At 40.3% G+C, this 27350-nt stretch overlaps 1 protein-coding gene across 4 annotated transcripts in view; it reads right to left on the minus strand.

The window, feature by feature from the left end:
* Positions 1–4181: 4181 nt before the first annotated feature.
* Positions 4182–27350, minus strand: part of ephb2b (eph receptor B2b) — a 116460-nt gene continuing 93291 nt past the window's right edge. Inside the window, exons 6-16 of one of the 4 annotated variants that reach the window (XM_026306832.1) lie at positions 24687–24811; positions 23296–23458; positions 21830–21938; positions 20333–20397; positions 18627–18740; positions 18219–18466; positions 14318–14533; positions 13696–13845; positions 11927–12120; positions 10045–10200; positions 4182–8893 (exon numbers count right to left, since the gene is read on the minus strand). In XM_026306832.1, the coding sequence (XP_026162617.1) occupies positions 8785–8893; positions 10045–10200; positions 11927–12120; positions 13696–13845; positions 14318–14533; positions 18219–18466; positions 18627–18740; positions 20333–20397; positions 21830–21938; positions 23296–23458; positions 24687–24811 (1649 nt within the window). In that variant the 3' untranslated portion in view covers positions 4182–8784. Of the gene's footprint in view, positions 8894–10044; positions 10201–11926; positions 12121–13695; positions 13846–14317; positions 14534–18218; positions 18467–18626; positions 18750–20332; positions 20401–21829; positions 21939–23295; positions 23459–24686; positions 24812–27350 lie in introns of all 4 variants that reach the window. The other 3 variants (XM_026306830.1, XM_026306831.1, XM_026306829.1) reach the window with 3 other exon arrangements.

The following is a 27350-nucleotide window of genomic DNA, read 5'->3' on the forward strand; positions in this document are numbered from 1 at the left end:
CATCATGCTGCCCACGGTGTGAAAGATCTATCTTTCAAAAGCAAACTCAAACACTCTTTGCAAAACATAAACCTAATGATCCTGGATTCTGATCTGTTTTTTCAGATAATACAAAGATTTTTTTCAAATAATCTAAAACAAATATAAAGTCAAAAAAATGGTAAGCAGGTTACCCATGGTTTCTAGTGCCATCAGTAAAACAGTAATGCCTGCACACTCCAAGGAAGAAAATTTGTTAACAAAAAAAAAAAAAAGATTTGATCACTGTCAAATTTTCAACAGTTTGCTTGCTCTTGCTCTCGCTCTTGCTTTGCCCCCTCCTGCTGCTGGAGGCTGAGATGGAGCTCAGCCTAAAACCCAGTGAGCACTTGGAGAGGGGAAAGATATCCCCTTTGGTTCTGCCAGACACGATGTGGCATATGTGGGTTGTGTAACTCAAGTGGAAGGGATTTAACATGAAAAGAGATTCAGGGACTCTAAAAGCAGTCACAGACAGTTCGCACGTCTCTGTGCTGCAGTTGAACATGTTCAATCTGCATTTTGAAGTTTGATGACGATACACGGCAACACCGTTGCTAACAAATTTCATGACACGGAATCATAGTTTTGCACATGGATATTCATATTAATTTGTAATTGAAATGACTTTTTAAAATGAGCTCTTCAGGCATTCAAACACTCTCTGCCTTCAGGATAACATCAGTGAATCAGGACATATTTTCATGCAAGTTTTTGACACCAAAAACAAAGCTGTTGTTTGTCCTTGAATAATGAAGTTGTGTGTACAGTGTGCAGTCTAGATCAAGCCTGGCTTTTATTTACAGCCAAGGTCCCTGCAAGGTCCACATTAACCTCTCAGTCTTATTTACTGTACCTGCTGGGCTGTATTAAGCAGGGTCTGAGTCCAGTTAGAGTTGGATGTAATTCTCCAAGCCCCAAGACCAGCTGTCCAGATTTCTTGGATGCATTAATTCATCAATCCATGCAAAGGGTCTTTTAGCAGTCTGCGGTGCATTAGCCACTGTCTCGTAACTCTCGTCTAATTTGGCTCCTGGGGTCCAACTTTTGAGCTTCTTGCCAATTAAGGGCAGTTGTGGTAAGCAGATCCATTCCTCCTGTGCCCAGAGGAATCACTATGTCTTATTTCATTCTAATTCCACTTTCCATCATGTTTCCAGAGTAGGACATGATGGAAATGACCTGTGACAGTTTTGACCCATTTTTAGGTCTTTCTGCACAACATGAGCCGGTGAACTCCTCGCTCGCTCACCCTGGTCCTAATGTCCTTGTTGGCCACATACAGTTTTTCATCACACACACACCCTTCTGAAATTAGTCTTTCTCCTGCATAGGTTTGTTTCTCTGATGAAAAAAAGCTCCTCGATTGACTCCTTTACCTTAGGAGCTTTGCTTAGGAGCATCTGGTTCTAAATCCACTTATTAGCAAACTATTAACATTTCCAACTGCTGAGTTGATGGTTTATTAGAAAATGAAAACCCATAACTCTTCATTATTGTTGAATGACTCATTTTAGGTTTGTTTGGTGCAGAATTTGGTCCATATGCTCTGCAGATGTTTTTGTGAAGTGGTAAAACTGGCGGTTCTCTATGAGTCAGTGGTTTGTCATTAATTACTGTCATTTCACTTCATTCACTATTTTAATAATGTTGCTTAAGCACCCAACTCTGTTGTTTTGATATTTTTTAAAGAATCTTTACAGCTTTTTATTCCAACCATAAGTGCAGCTGGCCGCTGTCTATCATGTGAGGGTAGCCTCTGTCCATCACTTCTTTTGTCTCATAGCGAATCTGAGAACATTCATTTTCATTTCTGGCCAAAATCAAATCAACAAAAACTGCTGCGACTCTGTTTGCCTCTGCACACTAATTCAGAAAATGGCATCTGGCCTCAGGTACATTCCTATTAATGTGAAATAAAAACAAATAAACAAAATGGTTCAGGGTTGAATTTTCGGCTGTATGAGACAAAAATATCCAATTAGCTCTTTAAAACAAAAGACCCTGATCAGTTTTTCATTTCAGTGCATGCATGAGGCTGCAGAATGAGATGGACATTGGGCTTTGGTAGCTGCACAAACAGAACCTGAATACTTTACTGCTGTTTCACATGTAGTCAGTCCAAAAACAGTCGTATTGCCTCAGGGCTTCTTTTTTATCCCCCGGTTTGTTCCTGTGCTTGGCTGTGCTGGGCCCTGAGTCACCAAGGTGTAATAAGGTGGGTGGCTGGAACCAGAACTAGATACTTTTTAACACACGTGCCATTGTCCAATGGGCTAGGCTGAGGTCTCTGGCCTTTCACGCGTCGGCTGCTAATGAGGTTTCAAAATCTCAGCGCAAGGTGAAGGGAGTCTGACCTCCAATCAAGAAACAGAGCTGTGGAGAGACGGCAGCTCTGTTGGTCAAATCACTTCTGACATAAAACCACAGAACAATGGGCAGGGAACTGTGGGGAAACACTGACAGAAGTGATGTGTTCAAAACTAGACTATATTTGATTTGCAGCAGCTTTGCAGCAATGTGGCATTAGTGGATAAAACTTTTGCATTATTCATTAAATTATTCAGTTAAAATTGTATAATCTGCCTGTTTTGCATTGGTGAACTGTGAGGGAATCAACATTTTAACCCTGCATGTTACATTTTTCTTTTTCTTTTTGTATCCTCGCAGAGCTACAGACGTTTGTAGACTCTGAGTAATTTATAGTTTCCTATAAGTAAAACGTGACTCACAGTTCTGAGTTTTACATGATGGGATTTTCACCCCTTCAAAAGCAGAGCCATGACTACAGCAGCAGTGCAGTGGGAATAAAGGGTTTGAAGATTTCAGAGTGGTTGCAGAGTGCCACCATAGTGACCTGCGTAACAGATGGAAACGTTTCAGTGGCTTTTTAGGCTGATGATTTAACTGTTAACATCGCTGCCATAAAACCTATAAAGATGTAAAAGGAAAGTGGAAAAGGGACTTTCTACAAACAAAACTCATTACTTCAACTTTCTGTGCATTTGTTTTACTGTATCATTATTTCCTCTTAATATTTAAAAATTAATGTAACAAATTAATGTCTGAAAAAATCCATCTGGCAGCTACTGGCATTAGTTCAGTAGCCTGAAATGGGCCAATCTTGGCTTTAAGATTTGATTTAATTTAGCTACACTGTTGTTGATGAAATGAACATTTTTCTTTCACAGACAAAAATCAGGGAAAAACAAAATTTTTGCCTAATTTAGTTTTTCGTTTGGCTAAGTCTAGCATTGCTACAACACCCCCTGCTTGCTTTATCTTTTGCATTAGCTGTTTAATTTGCCTTGATAAAAGGCCACAGATGAAGCTACTGCAAATTAGCAATAATATTTCATATAGTGGGCTATAGCAGAAGTCAAAATGTCTCACTCAGAGCCTAACTAAATTTGAATACTAATATGTTATTACTATGATTACCTCCTACTAATGTTACATCCATCAATAATAATGGAAAATTCCCATCATCGTTATTATGAAAACATTATCATCTTCAAGTAACTTAAAATGAAATTAGACCTAAAAATGTTTTAACCATTTTTAATATGAGTTGTTTTACAGCTACTTTTCATGTGACAATGTCAGTTGTATGACTAGAATTGTATATAGGCATGTTTCTGTCCATCGTCTTTACCTGCAGATTCATCTTTGGGGTCCCAGGGATCTGCTGGAGCCTATCCCAGCTCTCTTTGGATGAAAGGCAGGGGTCCACCCTGGACAGGTCACCAGTCCATCACAGGGCCACATAGAGACAAACAACCTCACACACTCACACTCACTCCTATGGGAAATTTAGAGTCACCAGTCTGACATACATGTTTTTGGACTGTGGGAGGAAACCAGAGTACCTGGAGAAAACCCACACAAGCACAGGGAGAACATGCAAACTCCACACAGAAAGGCTCCTGATGGAACCTTCTTGCTGTGAGGCAACTGGGCTAACCACCCATCCACTGTGCTGCCCGTAACTAAAAACCAAACTAAAATAAATTACCTGATTGCCTGTGGTTTTAATCCAAATATTAGCAGTAACTACATTTAAATATTATACATCACCAATTGAAATATGCAGTTTATAAATCTAATTTATTTATTTATTTATTTTTGTTTTAAATCAACAAATACTAAACTACTCATCAGAGTTTTATAACAGATCTTATTTTTTATTGAGGAGAGTTGGGCTTTCCATTTTTAGAAAATAAACCAATGACAATATTACAAATAATGAAATTGTTACATCATTCACAGGGTTACAGTCAATATACATTTATACAGAAATACAGGATCTCCCACATCAGTCACAGTGGTCTGAACCGGCACTGGTATATAATGTGGGCTTTAGCAGACCAGGGGAACATGTGGAGGTCCCCTGGCTGCACTAACCAATACCCAGAGTGGCAGTGGGGGGGTCCAGGGAAAGGGAACACTGGATCATATAGGGGAACACAGGTGGCTGGGTGCAATAGTGGTATGAAAGTTTGAGGAAGGGAAAGAGCAGCAGTCACTGCCTGTCCATCAGCAGCCTGCTGAAGTGTCCTGAACACCGAAGCTCTGCCAGCTGCAGCACCCACACAGTATCTGGACCTGATGAAATCTCAATCCAACAAGCTACATTTGACCACCACAGCAGTAGAGGGCGCTCTGGTGCTTTGTGCTGCAGCCATTAAACAGGAGCCATTTTCTATCTGCCACAACAGGAGGCAGAGCCCTCACTCTGGCCATGCTGTAGCTGGGCGGCGCTCAAATACAGTCCACTGGGTACAATCTGGCACAGCTCGTATTTATGCACACTATCATGTAACTTTAACACTGACAACGGTTTTCCTCCGTCCTTCAAAAATTGGCACAGGGTGATGGCAGGGCTGAGTGGTTTTACTTCACAGATGAGGAGGAGAGAGTAGAGTATGTTTTAATGAAAGTCACAGTAAGCAAACTCTGTGTGAAACCATCATGAATGAATGACCACATTGCCACTACTTCAATTTCCAGAGGAAAACTGTGAAGGTTTTTTCTTTCAACTAGAGATGCTGCAGTCTGAATGTGTAGCTGCTAATAAACTATGATCTTTTCTAATAAAACTACATCTCTAATGTTAAATTGATTGATTGTTGAAAGTGACCAGAAAGAAACACATTTTTTAAAGGGGGACAAGCACCTGAATTAAAGGGCACACGTCTTTTTGTATACACAAAATCTGAACTGACGTCCAGTGGATCCAATATTGAGATATATCTGGCTGCACCACAGTCCTGTAAAAACCCTGTAGTGTTAGGGACAATAATTTCACTTAGATGAGACTGTATATTCAGAGAGGGGATAAAAGAACAAACACCTCACTGAATAACATTTTTTAGAAGTATCCCCAACACAAAAAGATAAATTAGGAACTTGATTGACTTTTTTCAAAAAGTCAAACAGTGGACATGAGACACCATTTTCACAGCCTGGCCTTTGGTGTAAAGTAAGTAGCTAGTGTGCTGTTGAAAAGGCATTCAGAAAAACTTCAAATAAGTGCAGTAATTTCTTCTCCCACTGATCTTTGCTCAGCTTAAACTGCAACAATACGTCTCTCATATGGCATTAAAATCATTAGACACATAAATATTCCATGCGGTCCTTCCAAACCCTCCACATCTAATCAAAAGATTTTCTGTAACTCCTTCAACATAAAATGTAAAACAAACTAACCCTTCAAAAGGAATTCAACAAGAAGTAATCTTTCAGGTGCAAGAAAATACACTGTATGCAACATAAAAATCAAATTCACTATGTTATGTCTTGTAACGAGTATATCTACACACCCAGTTTAAGGTAGTTCCTTGGAAAGAGGTTCAAGGATAATTGATTGATTAATAATTCAAATTCTTGGCAGTATCCAGACAAGTGTCTGAATGAACTTTAATAGGGCTGGAAACTCACCAGCCTTGTATATTAGATCACCTTCATTAAGTGTTTTTCCTGAAGGTGGAATATGTGCCGTACCATGAGAAGACACAGCCTCAGCCTCACTAAATAAAACTGATGAGCTGTTAAGTATGGAGAAATGGAAAAGGAAGACAGTATAAAGCTCAGTAAAAAAGCAAACTGCACATTGGCATCAGTGGCATTTAGGTCACAGCATCATTTCTCACTCGCCTCTCAGCTATGACTAACAGCTCATGATTTTCCTCCTCCGGTTTCATACGTTATAAAAGCTTCCAGGGAAATATCCGTTCTGATGTGTTGCACTGAAGATGAAAATAACCAAGGAGAGGATTATGGATCAGAGAGAGAATAGAAATCCCTCCACTCCTGGCCTTAAATTCTCTGGACAGCCAGTGATAATGAAAGGGGTGCAGTAAACTGAGGTTTCTTGCTTTCTTTAGCCAGGGCTTTGGTGCTAAAGCTGTGTGTAGTGACACCACAAAAACTCAGGTCAAGATTTGAGGATTTGGTATGAGCAAAATGGAAGCATTTTTTCCCCCACATAGAGGCATGCAGCATCAGGACGAGACTGGACACAACTGGCCCACCGATGAATGTCAGTTCACCTGCTGCTGTTAACGCTTTTAAACTTGTAGAGACAAAACCAGACAACTGCTGAAAGCTGACTGCAAGGAGACCAGTGGGAGCAGCAGACAGGTGGCTGACAGGCATGTATGTGATCAAGGGGAGAGAGGGGGAATCAGCGCCTGGACAGAGCAGCTAGTTTCAGGGAGCGGCCGCCCCGCTGTGACCAGACACATCTGACCGATGGCTCACAGCTGGACGTCCATGTCCAGCTGTCAAGTCTCGGAGTGGAGCCCAGTAGGAGCTCTTCACTGCTGATATCATTTACTGGATGTATACATAAACTCCTGCTTGATTCACCAGCTCTGGGGGAATCACTGCATCGCTATGAACACCATCTTTCCCCTTGTAACCCTTACACCACTTTACTGACGACAACACAAACAATGATGGAGACAACATTGTTCACAGGAAACCATACAATAAATGCATATACGGTCTATAAAATTAAATCTAAAGCTGTTGCAGGGAAAAACTGTTTATCTACATGGTTTTTGTGCACCAACGTGATTCATGTTTCAAAAATAAACTCGAAGCATTGATGGAAGATCCAGAGTGTTTTTTGGAGTCGAACAGGAGACTCCAAATCTAAATGTAATAATAACAGTTCAATAATATTGATACAGAAATTGCAATAATATAACTCATTGTATTTTTGTTTTTAATTCAACAAAGGCCTGATTGTAAAATAGTATCAAAACTTTAATACTTTAAACATAAAAATGTCTTTTCAAAAGGAAAACTGGAAGAAGAATAAGCACTAAATACAACACAGCCACACTATAGTCTGTAACGTGTGTCAAATTCAAGCTCTTGCCAAACGAGCCCTAGTAATTGCAGCAAATCAAAGCACTGTGAAATTAACCACTCACTCTGCATGCTATCAAACACGAGTCCTGGCGCTTCAGGAGCCACTACTTCTGTGTGCAACGTGCACGTATGCACAGTCGGCACTGGAGATGAACAATCTGAGGGAGGATGCTATAACAAGTCATGCGTGTATGTATGCAGACTTTGATGTAAACAGCAGAGTTTCTTTTTGTGTGAATCTGTGGAGGATGTTTTGCTGTTTTTTTTTTTTTTCTTTACAAGCTGTTTCTTTTCCCCACAAAATGAAGAATGAAACTGATAAAGGACTTGACAACAAAATAGTGATCATTTCTTCTGTGTGAACTGATCAATTATAATAACGGTCTCTGAGTCAGTGGTAGGGCAGGTCAGGTGCACCTGGATATGTACAGTACAGGATCATTACTGGGGTGCAGAAAGGGAAGAGGTCTTTTTGGCAGGCTGTGAATATTTCACTGTCAAAGAAAAAACTAACTTGTCATTTTGTCTATTGTGAGAGGAAGCATGGTGAGGGAGAATCTTCATCACAAAATTTCACACAATATAGAAAATTCCTTTCAATGGGAGAAAGTGTTGATTTCACTGCATGAACTGTCAGTCTGAATGAATGTGTTCTTGACATCAGTCTATGCCAAAAATTGTCCATTTCATGATTTTTATTTGTTTTCTCTCCTGGGGAAACAGTTGGGAGTATACGTGGGGTCCCTCAGTCTCCTCAGCAGTTTGCCTTTCTGAAGCCCATAGAGAGCTCTGTTTCCTCATGATGCCCAAAAATTAAAAATGACAAAGATAATCTGCACACCTTGTTGAGGATGGACTTGTCTCCAAAACGCTTTCTTGATTTCCTTTTTTGCCCTTTTAAAGGGTAGCTTGCCTACTCAGTTCGTCTAGTGTACAACCTTATATCATCTATAAATTTAGATAAACTCCTTGCCTTTTCTCAGTTTTTCTTTAAAAAATTCTTTACAAAATCAAACAAACCAGAACAAAAGAATGTTCAACATTAAATGAAATTGGTGGAAGATTGAAAAATATGTTGCTGGTCAGTTCTAACCTCCCGTGTTTCTGGCTCCAAAGGTGGGTTGGCTGTGGGCCCTCAGATGCTTCATCACATGAACTTTTGTTTTACACAGCTCTCCACAGCTGATCCCCAGCATGGAAGGGGCGTCAGGATGTGGGGATAAGAGAGGGAGAGAGGGAAGTGGAGAGGGGAACAGGGGATCAGTGGTAGTCTGGTGGGAAGACCAGACACACTGTCACACGAAAAAAATATCCACTCCGTCCTCTGCACCCAGAACCCTGCATCCCAACCGCCTTTTTTCCCCCTCTCTGCTCCGCTCGGGAGGGTCAAACCTCCACTGACTGGATCTGGTTCATCTGTGCCCGCATCATCTGGACGCTGTTGAGGATCTTCTTTTGATGGCCTGCTAACGTCACACCAACCCTCAGGATGTCACTGTGAGGAGAGACAGAAGCAGATGTCAGGCTAATGTTACCACAGAGTATGAATTTTCTATCTGTTCATCTGCCTGTCATCTAACTTTCTCTCAGAAGGTCTTGGGAGGAGGGGTGGTGGGGGGGGGCTAAGAACTTAGCACAACATAACTAAAACAAAACACAACACAAGGACAAAAACACATCGAGGACCAACAAAAAGGCCAGAACAATGCAGCAGAAAAAGCATAGATCACAGCTGAGATGACAGTAAAGCAACAGAGGAATGAAACACTGTCATATTGCAGAGAAACAGCTGCATGGCCATCCATCTTTGAGGCCAGAACACTTATATAATCACAGAAAAATGTTTGAATGCCAATTTTTTTTTGGTAACTGACAAACTTCCTGATTAATGTGGTGAAACTCCACGTAACTCATGCCACCAAAACAAAGGCAACAGATGAGGAATTCAGAACATCTCTTTTACTTAAGTCTATTGTAGATAGAGCAGCATTCATCACAGAGATGCCAAAATGCCAAAATAAACAGCAAGTTCATTTTGTATCAAGGCATCAGCTCCAAACATCATCCTTTTTACTCGTCAGCTCATCCACAAGACAATGACATTTTTTTTCTCCTAAAACTGAATCGCAACAGTAATCATTCTTATTGGATTACACATTACCATCTGTTTTGTTCAAAGAACTGAAGCTCAGTATCTCTGAGGGTTGATCTATGTCTCATGATGCTGTTATCCATACACAGGAAATGATTTTTATCTCTTTCTCCAAAGGTGGCATTCTAAACGTGATTATATCTTGTGTTTTGTAAAGATTTTTCTCCTTGTATTTGGGCTAACCATCCCCATATTCTGATGTTTCCTCTCAATACTTTGGCTGAGGTCAAGATGAGACCTGCTGAACACATGGCAGAGAATAAAGGGCACTGTTATGGCTTCCAGCTATTGTGCCCACTGTTCAGCTTTGCAAGTGAAATATTATGATCTGCTAATTACATGCAGAGCAGCTAGCCTCTTTTATAATGGGCCAGAGGCAGAGTCTGGTGCTCGTTCAGGTTTTCAGAGATACACGAAACCCAGCAAATCCGCCTCATGTGATCATATTCCTTATGCTTATCGGAGCCAGAGCAGCAGGAATCATCAGCACTTACTCCATGGTCATCTGGGACACCACATCAAATGTAGTAAAGTCAGCACTGGCAAAGTTGTCTTTGTACTGTCCCATCTTGATGGCGTCCAGCCACTCGTCCACAGTGCTGAAACTGGAGAAATCGGGAATGCTGCGGTCCAGGAGAGGGAGATGAACACTGAGGGGAAACAAGCGGGAGCCTTTAACAATAATGATAATAAAAAGTGGCAGGTCTTAACATCATAGGCAGTTCAGACCACCTGCGAATGATTCAAACATGAATTATTACATTACAATTTCAAAAGGCTAAACAGAACTTAAAGAGAATCCCACTGGCCTTGTGTAGGAACCAATATTTTCCAACCTGATTCCTCATAAAGTGTATTTTCCAAATGAAGTGATAGGCTTCAGGGAGCCAATACATCCACTCAGTGTCTGTGGAAAATCGGGCCCTGGGTCCTGTGCTCCCACCACAAATGAAAGTACAGACGGGGATAATGGAAATCAGTAAACCCTAGTTCTCAAAGGAAACTAACACCCAGAGTAGAAACACTTTAAAATGTTTTGTTTTGAACAACTGCTTCTGTTCAGAATTTGAATTGAAGCGTTCGTGGGAAGGATCTGCTCTATCAAACCAAAAGGCTTTAATTTACATAACCGCTCGGCGCCAGGAGAAACAAGAGACACTGCGGCAAGGATGGCACTGTAGCAGAATCATGAATTTGTTGGGAAGAGGAAAGCCTTTATGTTGAGAGAATCTCAGGCGCATTATATTGTTGCAGATGTTATCTACAAGGTAAAATGCTACTAAAACTAACCGCCTGTCGCATAAAATTACAATAGGGATGTTTTTAGGTATAAGCAAAGTGGTTGGGAAGAGGAAGAAATATTTTGAAATTGATTTCAGACAGCCAGTCCACTTTTAACCGTCTGTGTCTGCTGACCCTTACATTATTAAAAAAAAAAATTATCAGTAAAAGAAAACACTGCCCACTCTGTATTAGAGTAAGAACTATAAGCAGACTGTCTACTGGCGTTTACATTCACTGCACCAACATTAACCTGCTGCTCCTGCTGCCTGTCTTGTGACCCTGCGGCTCATTTACTCGCAATTACTCGCACTGCTGTGAAAAAAATCTTCAATTCATCCAGACATCAAAATGCAATCCACACTGTGACATTTCAAAATTATGCAAATCCTACATGTGCAAGTTGTCCTCAAAGCATGAAGAGGTCAGTTGGTTAATGCTTCACCAAAACCATAAATAAATAATAAAGCTATAATGATACATAATGATCTACAACCTGAATTTTGAGTAAACTAATTGATGTCCCAAGTCAGGGAAATCTGTGATTGATTATTTGTGTTGGCAGTAAATTCGGATGTTTGCTCTTGCAACAGCAGCTGTCAAAAACACCTCAGTGTGCTCCATTAAGACACCGGAGGCACAGCACTGTCAGTGACCTGCTGAGCCACAAAATAATTTTAAAAACATCAGTCACTGTCACCTAATTACACAACAGCAGCAGCGAATGATGTGAGTATGTGGGTGATTAACATTGTTTCATTGACATTTTGCAGGTACAGTAACCACATTTTAATCAAGTTTAATGCTGAGGTCACAGACTACAACTTCACTCTGACGTCACCTGTTATTACTACAAAAAACGCAAATGATAAGTAAATAAAATATTAGAACTCATTTTGATTCAGGCCTTATTTGGGCACAGTAATTTGTAGAATGAAGAAAAAAACATTTTGGATTGTCAGGACATGGACAGTGCAGAGAAAAGAGAGGAACATACATTTAACACAAGCCTACACTATATGTTATAATTACCAATATTACAGACAATTTAAATCGCATAAAACAATTTAGATCAACAGCCCTTCTGTCACTCACCCTGAAGATAACGGGGTCATGGCCTTGAGTGTGTTAGGATTGCGGATCATCTTGTCGAGGTTGTTGACGATCTGGCTGAACTTGGGCCGGTTGTTGCGGTCTTTCTGCCAGCAGTCCAACATGAGCTGGTGCAGTGCGCTGGGACAGTCCATGGGTGGGGGCAGCCGGTAGTCCTGCTCTATGGCATTGATAACCTGCAGGGGGAGACACAGATCTCTATGGGTCGCTATGAGCCTCTACATAGAGGTGGATTAATGCAAACACGGGGTGCACACAATCCATTGCAGAAAGAACTACTCAGTACTTTTAAGTCAAAGTACCAGTCCCACAGTCTAATGTTACTGCATTCAAGTAAACTCCACTTATGGAAAAATACATGCATGTAATTACAGTGTCAAAAGTACTCGTTCTGCAGAAAAATGTCTGACAGATACATGAAATAATACATACATCAATTTAGAAGCACCATTTCACTGTTGTACTGCTGCTGGTTGAAGTGGAGCCTGGTTTAACTACTTTACTGAGAGGTTGCCCAAAGAGTTACAATTATATAGATTGGTCCAAAAAGATAAATCAGAGGGCTTCTGAGATGATTAATACAATTAGATAGATGAAAAAAAAAGTTCTGTATCGATTTTTTTATACGTTTCTCAGAACCAGTACAATACTGATGGTTTTATTTCAATGAAGTCATCTGTGAAACGTCAAGGGTAAATGCAGAACTGTTAACAAATCAGACAACTAAAATGGATATTTAAGTGACATAAACAGCCATGATACAAAGTAAATATTGACACTGAAGCACTCTGTTCTGATGAACATGCAACATGAGCATCTGTGCCTCACATCATGTGGTGAAAACAACTGCTGCAGTCATTACTGCCTAAGAGTAAAACTGTTAAATTAACATTATTATTTAAGCATAACACTTACACATACACTTAAACACACACAGAAATGTATATATGCATGTGTGCATGTGTCTGTGTGTGTGTGTGCACAATATGCCATAGTAGTTCTGCAAGTGAAGCACTGTTAAACCCCAGTTAGACCATTAAAATTCTAAATCTTATTCTACAGACTTTACATTTCCATTTGCTCACAGCCAGCAGTGACCTTATCTCTGGCCTTTACAAAGTATTTAATGCTCTCTCCCTCCTTAAATCCACCTTGAAATATGTCTGACTTTTTCGTTAGGGGGCACACAGAGGTGGTGCACAGTTAACAGAGTGCAACAACCCAGAGGACACTTGTGACGAGGACGCACAATCCCCCTGCTCATTATCAGGCCCATTAGAGGAGCTCCATTCAAACCCAGATTAATCTCATTCATGAGACCTCAAACGAGGACCCCGATGGAGCAGAAACACTATCTGGAACTGCTAATAAGATAACCGTTAAGGTCCTCAGTCCCTCTTAGCACATTAGTGTTCTCACTTTCAATTTGAAACTATTTTCATTATCTCTCTCCCCATAATTTGCTCTCTCCTCTGCTATCCAGAGGGAGACAGGAAATGGAGGCTACAGTCAAGAGCCAAATTGTCTACAGAGCACTACTGTGCATTTTAAACGATCTGATTATGTGTCTGTGGTGAGTGTGGAGGAATTTTCATATAAACCTATATGTGAAAGTTGTTGTTTCGCTAAGGGGAAACAATGACAAACTGTACCTCTGAGGAGGCTAAGGCTGTGTTGAAACTCAGGAGGAAAAAAATGTTTGAGTTTAGCGAGACACAAAAATGCTTAAACTGATCATCTAAAATACATACATCTTGATTGGTCATGTCCCAGTAAGGCCTCTCTCCGTAGGACATGACTTCCCACATGACAATACCGTAGCTCCACACATCACTAGCAGAGGTGAACTTCCTGTACTGGATTGCTTCAGGTGCTGTCCATCGGATAGGGATCTTCCCTCCCTGCAAACACAAAGGGCAGAACGTCAACGAGGGAAGCAACACAGAATACCGACCGTCACAGTGTCCTGGCTCCAGAGAGAGACACCGTTCAGGCCAACAATGATGATGGTAATCCAAACTGGGAGGTGGATAAACCAAAACTCCTGGGAGTAAAGAGTGGTACATGAAACACTGGAAAGGGCTAAAGGGAAGAACAGGTGAAGGGATGATGTTTGTCTCGATAAGGAAAGTAGTGTGAGACTGCACTGTACTGTGTACGTACGCAATACAGAGTCAAATGAATAGGGTTCTCAATTAGGACAGGGCAGATAGTGTCAGACATGTTCCCACTCAAAAGAAATCATTTACTCAATTAAAACTTGCCTGAGAAGACTTTTGATGATTTAGTTTGTGTTTTTGTGTAGTTCAGTGAGTGAGTTTGTGTTTTTATGTTATGTTATAAGGGGGAAGCAAGATTTCTTGTATTTCTTACCAGGGCACTAGTATAGGTAGGGTCTGATGTATCATCCTCCAGGAAACGCGAAAGACCAAAGTCAGACACTTTGCACACAAGGTTGCTGTTGACCAGGATGTTCCGGGCAGCAAGGTCACGGTGCACATAGTTCATGTCAGCCAGGTACTTCATGCCCGAGGCAATGCCACGTAGCATACCAACGAGCTGGATCACAGTAAACTGCCCATCGTTTTGCTGTAAAACAGATATATTGTGTGGATATATTGTTAGTGCATGGAGTGGGTCACAAATATGAGGCGACAGTAACAGTGAGTACACAATAATGCCTTCAGGATGAATTTTAATATTCTAATTTCAGTTAAAGATATCTGCCAAATGTGGAGCTTTTTTAGTTGCTAGTTAATGTGTTATATTTAGTGATGACCTTTCCCCAGCTCTCCTCAACCTTGTTTTTATTGACATTATTATAGAACTTGTAGTAGTGTTAGTGTTAAAATGCAAAAAATAAGTGGGGCTGAAGAGCTGAAAGCAACAATTACTGTTTTTTTTTAATTATGACATCAGAATTTGAAGGATGCTATAACTAAATGGAAAACTTTCAGACTTAAAATATAACAAAATTAACTATGAAATATAAAAATAAATCTTTTTTGCTTAATTCAAAATTTGATTTTCCCTCATAATAGTTTAATGATAATTTTAGAACTCATTATCCATGCACCCCATATTAACAAAATGTGCCATTAAAACTGCTCTTTCCAAGTCATTTTAGTCACATTATAGGAATTTCATTTTGACAAATCTACTCTAAATCCAACTTGTATGTGGCTAATGTAGAAAAGTTACTTTGAAGTTTTCCTTCTCTGTAGGCCCTGCAGGACACTGACAAGGAGGTTTAGCTTGGGCTCAACTGGCCACAGCTGGGCTGGGCCCAGCTAAGCTGGGTCTGGCTAGCTGTCGACAGCTGTTCCCCTTGACGATTTGGTGAGGGGTTTATCCCATGTGTAAGGAGAGTGTGGAGCAGTGCTACAGCTGTGCTTCCAACTGCGCACACCTGCACTCTCCCCACCACCCACCATGACACCCAGAAAACAGAAGATTCCAGAGAATGGACCATGGGAGCTCGGTGCGGGTGTGGACAGACGGAAAGGCTGCGAGTGGAAATAGGAAGGGCAGATGAGCAGGACCCCAGAGTGCAGCCACATTAACAGTCTGCATGACTGCTACATTAGCCTATTTCTCTTTCAAACACTTTGCTGCTCATTAGCAAAGCGGATGCTTCTCCTCACGTCAAGCTGCTGCTCCTCGTGTACCACAGCAATTAAGCAGAATGTATTATTCATGAAACTTTTCTCACAAATACACGCTGCCACCTAATCTGAGTGCTGTGTTTGCATATAGTTTAATTGGAAAGATTTCTCCAAAGTCTTTGGGGTCAGGTTGGCTGGAAGAAGTAATCAGGAATTTGGAGCAATGTGTGAACTAAAGTGTAGTGTGATTTTTATGAAAATAATTTCTATTTTCAGCTTCGTATCACAGTCCAACTTTCATTCCCTTTACTTTCTCAGCTTATGGCTGGCTGCCGATACCAGTCCAGCTCTGATCGATCTATCCTCTCTCTACCCTGCAGGTGTTTCTGCTGGAGGCAGCGGGGGAGACAATCCTTCAGCAGGCAGCTCGGGACACACTGCAGTGACCATTTAAAACAACAACAACACACCAATCACCTCAAAGAACAAACACAAGCCATGTTCACAGGCTTGACACTGTCAGCAATTGTTGTCATAAACTGTCACTGTGAGGTGCCGCAGAGGTTCCCTGTTGTTTTGAATACAATCTGCTGTCAAATATGTTTAGCATCTTAGCTACATCTCCATGTACACACACACCCTTCCCTCCGAGATCAAACTCCAAAAAGAGCTGATGCTTTGTGTCTCAGAGGTTGGAGGCTGAATGCAAATAAAGTCTCTGCACCCAGTGTGAACTGTCTGTTGACAGGAGCTCTCATGTCTGTTTCTTGAGGTGGGTTTTGATGTAGGCCTGCAAAAGGGAACTTAAACTGATTCTAAGGGAGGGTCCTAAAGTGGTGGACATCTTAAGAAAAGTAGCTTTTTTTCAGGCAATTAATATTGCAGCTCAATTCTTAATTCAAATTAAATGTTCTTATTAATTGCACACATTATTTTTACACATTTGACACAACAACCACAACATTGCAATGTCACTTCAGTGTATAACACTGAATTGTTTTTAGTTCAGGAAAGGCAATGACTTTTTTAAGTAGCATTCTTACGGTTAATTTCACAGTGTACACACGTTCTGTTGCATAAAAAAAACAAATTTGCATTTGAACTTTAACTAAAAATTAATCATTTTTTCTTTTCATCATGCAGCCTTTTTCTGAAAGAAAGGGTGGATAAAAGCACATAAAAAGGCACATTAGTCCAAAAGATCTGTTTTTATTTCACTAGTATTTCAAGACAGAAGGTCTCATCTCATAGCCAGCTTCATTTTTAAATATCTGACATCTCATTTTAGGTCTCGCAAAGTATTTGAATTATTTATGTGTGTCGTAAATGGGAGAGCGTGACCAGTTCTCTTCTTATATTATAAAAATTAAAAATACAATGAACTCATGAGCTCTACATATTTCTTGTCAGGGAGTCGGGGGCAAAATAATTGTATGATTCCTATTAGTACCCACAGACAGTAGGACATAATCAGCAGGGGAGTGTATGTGGAGTGAATGCAAAGTAAGAACAAAGAAAACATAATAAACGGGACCTGGACTTAGCTAGCAACACCTTGTTATTCGGCTGGCCATAAAGACTGACAGATAAAATATAAAAATATCAAACATATAGAGAAAAACATAACATAAACCCATATAAGGAGTAAACTGATATTGGTATGAAGTGTTAATAGTGAAGCATGATTGCTTAGAGATGACAGCACCACTAGAGAACTGATGAAGGACACTATTCTAACAAAGGACGCTCCGTGAACAAAGATTACTGTATGTAAGTGTATAATCTATGTCAAATAATTGGCCAGATATGTGTGCACAGGTTTATATTTAACAAGCTGGATTTTTCAGGTGCCTGAATAACTCAGGTTAATTGCTTCTCTGGCTGAATGATTGATCAAAACTGCTATTTGAAAAAGTGCCTTAACAATCTGGAAGAGGAATCATTTTAAACCACAGTAAAAAGTGTTTATTTCACAAAATACAATGACAACAAACTGTCTATGGTAAATTTAGTCTACTTTGATTAATACAAGTGAATTCAGTGAGTCACTGAAACAACAAAAATATCTTGGCTCTTGACTGGTTAATAATATGCAAAGTGATTGCCTCGCAACAGTTTTTGACAGGTAGCTAGCAGGTAGCTTGGCAATTGTTGAGTTTAAGAGACACCAGCAGACAGAGCTGTGAGAAATTCCCATTAAACTTTTCAGATTTGCATAATTTTTCTGTCTATCATAATGAAAGCTCTGAATTGAGAGGATTCAAAGCAGTGAAGCAGTTTTTCCTGACGGGCAGGAAAGTTAACACAGATGTTATTTCAAGCAGCTACAGTGTAGAGCTGTCGGCATTTTCATTAAGCATCATACTGAGTTTAATACTCTGCAGATCACACATACTGCCAGGTAGTTTAATTGCATAAACAATAATTGCAAATGAAATCAAAGTCTCAATATTGGCCAGGATATGGGTCATGGAGATATAATGGTTAAGGTGCATCCCATGTCATTTGTAATATCCATAGCTCATTTACCAGCTGGAAGACCTTTGTTGCATGTCTCACCTCTCTGTATCTGTCCTTGTTTCATGTGTCTCTAAAGATTGTCATCTTTCAAATAAAGGCCTACATTCTAGGCAAGACACAGAAATAAGATAAATAAAAACTCTGCTTACCCTGAGGAAGGAGTCCAGAGATCCATTCTCCATGAACTCAGTGATAATCATGACAGGACTGCTCTTAGTGACCACGCCTTCCAGGTGAATGACGTTAGGATGGTCAAACTGGCCCATGATGCTGGCCTCACTCAGGAAGTCGCGCCTTTGCTTTTCTGTGTAGCCAGACTTCAGAGTTTTTATGGCCACAAACATCTCCCTTTTGCCTGGGAGCTTTAGGTTACCACTGCACACCTCTCCGAACTCTCCTGTATAGAGAGACAGAAAAGTAAATAAATATAAGCAATAAAAATGAGAAAATACCAGTAAACAGCCTCCCTATATCCATTTGTATTTAGAAATCAGCTGACAAGCAATATGTTTTACAGTAGAGTATTCCATCCATATTTCAGTCAGATTTTCCATTACCTGCACCAATGACCTGTTCAATCTTCACACAAGATATATCAATCTCTTTGGCAAACTCCCTTACAGCTTCATTGGGGTCCTCGTATGTGAATGGATCAATATAGATCTTCATTCCTGGAGTCACTTGGAAAAAAGGAAAGAGCCGCTATAATTTTTTAATCTTGTGGGGGTGCTTAACATTTGGTTTTTGACAGTCAAATGCATGGAGGTACATCAGGTACATTAACAATCAATTCACTTTGCATTCACACATTCAATTGCAATTACCTTCTTTCTGTTAGAAATTCAGATGGTGAAAGGTGAAAAATGGAGGAGGTAGTGATGGTTATGATTATTGCCTCATGGGTATTGTGTATACTGTGACTGTTTAGCCAGTAAGGACGTGGTACTGCCAGTCCTCTTATGCTGTGATAAGGTGAGCTAATATATAATCTCCTGTGAGTCAAAGTGCCATTAAGACTCAGAAGAGAAGCCTGTGCCTTATATCAGCATCACTCAGAAATAAATTGGCTCTAAACCCTGCCAGGTGAATTGGCATGAGGTGGCATTTAAGTGCTTGGGGACTTAAGTGTCCCGAGTTTTAAATCCGATTTGGCTCTCACTTCCACATTAGGCCTGAGGCTTTTTGAATGGCTACTAAAGTGATGCCTGGGTTGCTGTAGAGCTACAGTAGAAGAGCATGCACATTTCCTCAAAACCTGGCACGCTTAGCTGAAGAAACATGTTGCAGAGATTAACAGATGGAGAGGATCTTACCAAGCAAAGCCCCCCCCATTAGTAAAACCATACAATCTCTTCCCAAGCTGAAGCACTGTTCAACAGACCACCCTCCTATGATGGCAGAGACCACCAAAACAGGGGCAGAAGCATGAACTGTGACTGGTGTGAGGACAGGATGTATGCAGTACACATTCACTTCTGCTGTTAATAGCTGTGAAATACCCGAGCCTCTAACTGGCACACTTTTCACTCATTCACGTTGGACTTTTTTGCACAACATGATCAGATTATATTGCAAAAGCATTTACCCTTAAAGTGAAATTAACATAAAAAACGCAGAGCTAGGATGTAAGTATACAATCAAATACACAATTTAAGGTGGAGTCATAAACTTAAAATGGAAATAGACCTGCATTTTTCTGATCAGGCAGTAGAAAGACAGCTTTAATATCTTAAATGAGGCCGCAGGGAAATTACATCTCAGCTCAGAGATTTATTTCTGCCTTATTGTCATTTAAGCTCTATGCCACTGTATGTTGTGAAGAAAAATAGTCCCTGAGAAATTCCATTCAATGACCAGGTCTTTTGAATTTTGTAACAATGGCAAATGACTCATGTGGCATCAGGATGCTAATGGCGTAAAAGTGAGAGATGACTGACCTATTTCCACCACAATGGATGTAGTGTATTATGATATGTTGCACAGAACACATGTTTGAAACATGGTTTTGATGTGGTTAAATCCAAGCTCCAAGCGAGCAGAGTCAAACAACAGGCAGGATTACTCAAAGTGGGGGACGGGCAAATTAAGCAGCGCTGTGCTGGGCCACAGCCAAGGACACCAGCATGCAAGGTGGTAGCCATGGAGACAGGTGTGTGAGGCAGAGGAGGGCTGAATGATAGCTATGAAGATGACTGTATAAGATGGTAGTCATGGAGACAGGTGTGCGTGGTGCTGAGGGAGGACCCGGCGGTGTTTTACTCACTGTGGCCACTGGTGTAGTGCTGCAGTTTGTCTGTGTATTCGGAATCAGCCCTGTCGAAGCCACGCCTCCTGGGGGAAAGACAAAGAACTCTAGCTCTGGTTCAAAGACAGGGAGCAGGGAGGGGCACAGACACAGATCAAACACCCCCAGGTCTATCTACAATGAAGACTTTTTTTGCTGCATTGGAAAAGGTAGACATCCATGTAGTCATACTACACAAAGATGTCTATTTTTTCTGTTGCATGCAGCAACATAGCAACATTCAATGTTTCAAAATAAAGGATACATCTTACTTATTTCAGCTTCATATCACGTTATGCAACATTTTGAATCCCTGATACTTAAACATGGTGAATACATAAATATATTGATTTTCATTTAAATGGATAATGACGCGTGTTATGTGGTGCATTGTGGGACAGTTTGGTAACATGAAAACAGAGGCGGTAAAAGTAGACATCACGTCACTTTATATAGACATGAACCAAAGAGTTCAACACAGTGAATTATTTGGATTGAGTTACTGTATTTATTGTGAGACAAAAATAAAGATCTGTGTCTGCCTGAAACGATTTAAAACAAATAAAATTTAAATCAAGTCCAGAATAGTCTATAGGCATAGAGTGTGTGTGCGTGTGTGTGTGTATGTGTGTGTGTGTGTGTGTGTGTGTGTATGTATTACAGTAAGCAATATTAAACACATAAAAGAACCTGGGAAGCAAAAATAAATAATTGAAATACAGTAATATGTAGGATTTTGGCTATGTGAAGCAAGGCAGATGTATTAATATCTTTTTTATGTAACACATTTTAACACATAACTTATTTAATTGTGTGAAAGTAATTTACATTATGCAACACAGGATTCTCCAGCAATGTTTTTCAACTTTATTGCAGTATTGTGCTGGAGGAGTGAGCTGAGGTTTTACTTTTTAAACTTGACAAAGGCATATTAAAATATCTCTTTAATTTATGTGATATGGCCATCGATGCGTATTTTCTCATACTGCTCTCAGAACTCTGTCATGTACATGCTCATCGCATCTTTGCAATATTCCCAAACCATCCCACAATATAGTACACAATCTATGTAATTATAATCCAAAAGTGTTCTACCTACCATCTAATAAAAACTGTACCAGGTGAGATCTGCTAACAGAATATTCATAAATTCATCTTGTTCATTCTTCAGTGAATTGGCAGAATTACAAACATTTGACATCTGGAGCAGGAGCCCATATAGGACATTGATGACATCAGCAATTTTATATATTAATTCTACAGCTGAAAGACTGGAATATATTAAATGTTAATATCTTTAAATTCTCAGGATTTTATTTGTATGACCTACTGAATTAATAAATTAAGCTAACGGACTGCATGCAACCCTACTGAATAAAAACATAACTGAAAAGGAAAAGCGTCCACTTTGCCAGTTTGAACATATGTCTGTATTGGCGACAAGCTCCCAGGCAGACTGTCACAGGACTGACTCACCGATTACAGACAATGACGATGACAACCACAGCAATGAGGAAAACCAAGCCGGCAGCTGCCGATCCAATGATGAGAGGTAACTTCTCCTGAATGCTGGTGTTGTATTCCTCTATAGAAAGGAGAAACATATACATAAACATAGTGCACCCCTCAACACAGACAGACACACAAGCTGAAACATATGGGTAAGCATATGAGCCGCTGCATATGGAGGGAGCAATGGGTGACAGACACACATACGGCTGTGTGAATCAGTGAGCATCTTGGCATCTTGACTGGCTGCATGGACCATTTTCCAAAGCACAATGAATGAGCTCAGATGCCGTGGATATGGACAAATCATCTGGCAGAAAGTGCGTGAAATAAGGAGAGAGAGCATATTTGGGCAAGACCCAGACTGCTCAGGCAGCCAAGAGCAGGAATCCAGCTACAGAATGGGCACACAGAGGCAGCGCCAGATCCTTCTCTTGAGTACTGCAAATGACACATGACTTAACAAATTTCAGACATATGGTTTAGTGAGTTTCCCACTGTTTTACCTGCTTCTGGAGAGCATAAATGTAATGCATAAATCTTGCAGAACTGTACTGTAACTCTGTAACGTTTAGCATTTAATACAACTTTATAATACAGAATGATGAAGATATTTTTTAAGTTTTTAAAATTTTCTTGAGGGGATTCATTTTCTGCTCATTTTTCCTTTCACTTTCCATTACCAGAAGCATTTTCAGAGCTGTCCTCCTCACTTTGCTACATTGTTTACACTAAATTATGGTCAGTGTCTTCTTGCAGCAGAAACCACAACAACTTCTTGGTCACACGGGGGACATAAAATCCAAGTCAAATTCCTCTAAACCTTAACTCTAAATTTATCTTTTTCACAAGAAAACACTGAGCACAATTAGCCTTTTATATCCACAGTTTACTCATTATTTACACTTGTGAGTCAGTTCAGTGTATCTTAAGTGCTGGATGTCTGTATGAGAGCTCAGACTAATGACAGCCATGAGCATTGCAGGCTGGAGGAAATGAGATGTTTGGGGGAAAACCCAGGCCTTGGCTCTAACATTAACCTGCATGACTGATGTTTACTGAATTTTTCTTCTCTTCCAAGTTCTGTCACTGTGCAAAGATAGGACAACTTTGACCTCATCCTTGACTTAAAGACCCATGGTGGCAAATGGCAAAACCATACCTTTGTTGAAATATAAACATTGGAATAATTATATGAGCATAATTTGAAGGGTGTTTCCTGAAACTAAAAGAGACGTGAGGAAAATGAGATTATGATGTCAAGCCACACAAATCTGGTTTTGGAGTACTTGCATTGTTTACTCCACAATATGATTCCCTTTCATTCCTGCAGCTGTCTCAATCCATACTGAACTACATGGTGTGTCGAAAGGCCACGCACAAGAGGTGATAACAGCTCTGCGTGCTTTGGTGAACACTGACTGGATTCTCACCCTCGGTCATGGTCTGGAAGTACAGTTTGCCACTGTAGCGTCCAAACCCAGCTACAGTGCGGGCCCGGACCTGGAACACGTAGATGCTCCCTGGCTTGAGGCCACGGATGACCGCTGTGTTGGTCTGGCTTCTGATGGTGGAAGAGTTATATTCTGTTTGGTCCTGGGAGAAGAAAAATAACATGTTAAATTTGCGCAGGTTAGTAATTATAGTTCAATTGCAAAGACTAACAATTATGAAATCCCACATGAATAAATTACATGTTACGTTAAAATCTAGGACAAATGATACAACAGTGACAGCACAGCATGATTTGCTTTTTACTATTTTAATGAGAATATTATTGACAGAATAAATTAGGTTTGATCAATAGCTATTTATAGGTGAATAATAATTTAAACCTCTTGTTTCTAATCATCACTCAGCATGTACAGTCTCTTAAATTGTACTGTACCTGAAATGCTGGGTGCAGAAATGCAGAATACAGGGGAAAAAAAACAGCAATTGCTATCTCTATATTTATTTCACAAATGAACAAATCTAAATAATAAGTTGGGTAAAGCAGCAGAACTAAAAGAGGCAGACATCAAGCAGCTGCAGTTAAGAAGGTAGATGTGGTGGCAGTTTCAGGTCAGGCGGCTTTTCTGAGAGGAGCCTTCTGATGATCAGAGCTCTACTTCACTGCCACACTCCTTTCCAGAACGCTGACAGGTCTGAGAGCTGAGACTGAGACTCTTTTAGCTGCTCCCTTCAACCCACTGCTCAGCACACACTTCTGAGTCACAGCAGGAGCCGGGACAATTGTTTTGACAGTTCTCCCCAGTAGTATCACTAAATGGAATTATACTGAAGAGTGGAATGGCTGAGTATGTAGACAAATGTTGTGTATATGTGCATGTGAACACATGTAGATGTATGTGGTTTGTATAGAATGTCTGCAAATGGCTACATGCATTTAAATGATCACTACGTTTGAAGCAACACACATTTGTGACTTGGAGTTTTCTTGTGTGAAAGTATGCTGATTCTGTGGTGCTTGCCCCTTGGATACTATTTTTACAGCACTCAGCACACCATTGTTTCAACCGCATTAATCCCCAGTGGGCCTACTGCAGGGCTGTGCGTGGTTTCCTTTCCCAGTGACTGACCGTGATTATAATTTAAACAGAATGAGCAGAGGTTCTAAGCTACGTTCAGAAGCTCTGTCTACATGCCTCCTAGGATGTGCTGTTATGCAAACGAGCATGACGAGATATTCAGAATTTAAATGAAAAACTAAAAAAAAAAAAGAGTCAGTTTTTACCCAGATAGGGAGAAAGGAACATGGAACCTATGCTTATATGGATCAGTGAAAGCTTGGATGAAGAACGTGTTGCTGCATCAATGGTACCTTTTCATAATACTGCAGTTCATAGTCCAGGATAACTCCATTAGGCTGGTCAGGCTGGGACCAGGAGAGGGTGATGCTGTCCACAGTACGACTCACCTGGTGCATTATAGATACAGTGGATGGAGCTGTGTGAAGAAACAAAGGCAGTATGTTAATGATGAAGCAATCAATCACCAGCAACTTCATAGTCATGCACAGAGGATTTTACAGCATCTTTAATCTCACAGCCAAACACCGGGATGTGCAGAGGTGTAATATGTAATGCCATAAAATTTATGTAATATACTGCAGTCTCCTTTTAGAAGGTCTCTCAGTTACATGTGCACTACAAGTCACAACACTGGCTAAACCACATAAGCAGCCTTGTGGGACTTCCCAGCATCAACTGTGATACTCGTGATTGATTTGTGCTTGTCACACTGCTGATAACAGACTACCTTCTGCAAATAAATCTTTTTAAAATCTGCAGGCTACCAAACATTACGATACAAGAACATAGCACATTTTATCAGCCACATAAACTAAACGAACAACTAGAGCAAATAAGAGCTACAAAAACGTTAAACAACAGTCTTTCTTCCACATTCTGATTTATTTAGTGTATGTATTTACTTAGAGATCACATCTTAAAGGATCATTGGTCTTCCATGCTACAAACTACATATGTTTCATATTGCTCCCAACAATTTTTCCAATTCCAATTTTTAGATCATTTTCTTACCTTCCAGGCAAACATTGGCTTCTCGTGCCTTTCTTAGGGGTAAGAAAGTAAACATTTTTTTTTTGTTTTGTTTCAAAAACTATTTATGTGCAACAAACAAATTTACGGTAAACATTTTTTCCAGGCTGACTATTTGCCTTTTAGCTTTAAAGATTGGATTTCAGCAGTAAGATGAGGCAGTTCATTATTAAGCTTTGAAGTCCTCAATATCCCAGACTACAGCACAGGCTCCTGCCAGCGATTGCAGTACCAGATACTGAGAATGCAACTTCACGAGAACACTTAAAGGTGAGTAATTGCTGACTGTGATGGATTACGTTCCCTTAAGTATCTGCAAGTTGATTTTTAAAGCATGAGATTACTAGGCCCCCAGACCTCTCTCACCCAAAAAAGGAGAAAACTAATAAGTGAAATGTTTGAAATGTTTATACTCTTGGAATAATTAGTGGTTCAGTGGATCCATCTTAAAAATCCAGTGGATACCAAAAATTTGCTTTATGTGAAAAGATTGTTAGAAGTGTTATATTGTTATACTTTATATCGCAATTTTTTTTTATTGGTCATACTCTTAGAACAAGTGACACTAACTTGACAATATTTCTTCAAATTGTGATATATTCTGAAATATTTTTCTTTTGCATGACAACAAGTAAAACTATTTCAGCCCTTTGCTAGATTTTACTCACATACATTCAAGCAAACACAATGTTAAATCTCAGTAAAAGACTAAATTACTTGTTACATCATGGGTGGCCTGCCATAGTCTTGCATAGCTCAGTGACCTAAATGTTTGTACATTCTCTTTAGTACAACCATAAGGTCAGGGGGCGTGGTCACTTCAAGTCCTCCACAACCATTAAGATTAGTTCAGGGTACCGTGGGTCAGTGTAAAGCTAAGAAAAGCTGAAGATAAAAAGCTCTTTCTGGGGAGCCTGGCAAGGCCTACAGGCCTCTATGTCTGAGCCTGTGTGTGTGTGAAAGGGTAGGGTGGATTGGGGAGGCAGAGCGGGAGGGGTGTTGGGCAAGATTTATGGACACCAAGCCCCACGCTCATCCCCTACAGGCCCGTGCTGCGCACACACGCAGCCCTCAGCCAGCAGCACAGTGGCTCCCCTGAGTCCCAGCAATAAAGACGGAAGTCTTTGTACCAGCACACGTCCCGTATGGAAAATCTGCTGACTAGAAAACCATGGCATTACAGTCTAACATTTGAAGGGTGCATGTACAGTTTTTACATCTTATATACAGTATAACCTATTTATTTACACTGTCAATATCAGGTAGACACCTCATTGTGACGACTGTCCTGAAACAGGGACAGAGATTGAGTGTGTAAGTAACCACAGTGAGCCAGAGCTATTGATTGAAAATATACTTTCATATTCATCGTCAGTCCTCAGTGATCAGCCAAGCCTTGCATGCTCTCTGACCCAAACAGAAGCATCAATCTGAGTCTATAAATTATGACGTCTCACATAAACAGTGATGGTCAAGGGTCTGAGTATGTCCTGCTCTCCTGATGCCATCTGATAATAAATAGATGTTCTGTATTTGATCTCAGTAAAGCACTTACACCTTACTTTCACACTTAATGCATGGTGAATCTGTTCAGCACATATATCATGGCCTTTCCCTGGAGCCACAGGTACAATAATATATACAGATTCCAGTCAAGACACCAGTCTCAGGAATCTTTTCCATCTCACTGTTCTCACTAGTTTGGTTGCAGTCACAAAGCGACAGCCTAATAAGGCAAGCAGTTATTCTTCGGGGAGCTCACGAGTATCCCATTACGGACGTACATATATGTAAGACTGCCACATGGCCTTTTCCTGCATAGCGTTTCCATCGAAACACACAGAACAGCCATGCACAGTAACCTGATACAGGCACAGGGAAACAAAGGCAGCTCATGTATTCATGTACAGAAGATGGACGCATGC

The sequence above is a fragment of the Mastacembelus armatus genome, chromosome 5, assembly GCF_900324485.2.
Source record: "Mastacembelus armatus chromosome 5, fMasArm1.2, whole genome shotgun sequence".
In the NCBI taxonomy this organism is placed as follows: Eukaryota; Metazoa; Chordata; class Actinopteri; order Synbranchiformes; family Mastacembelidae; genus Mastacembelus; species Mastacembelus armatus.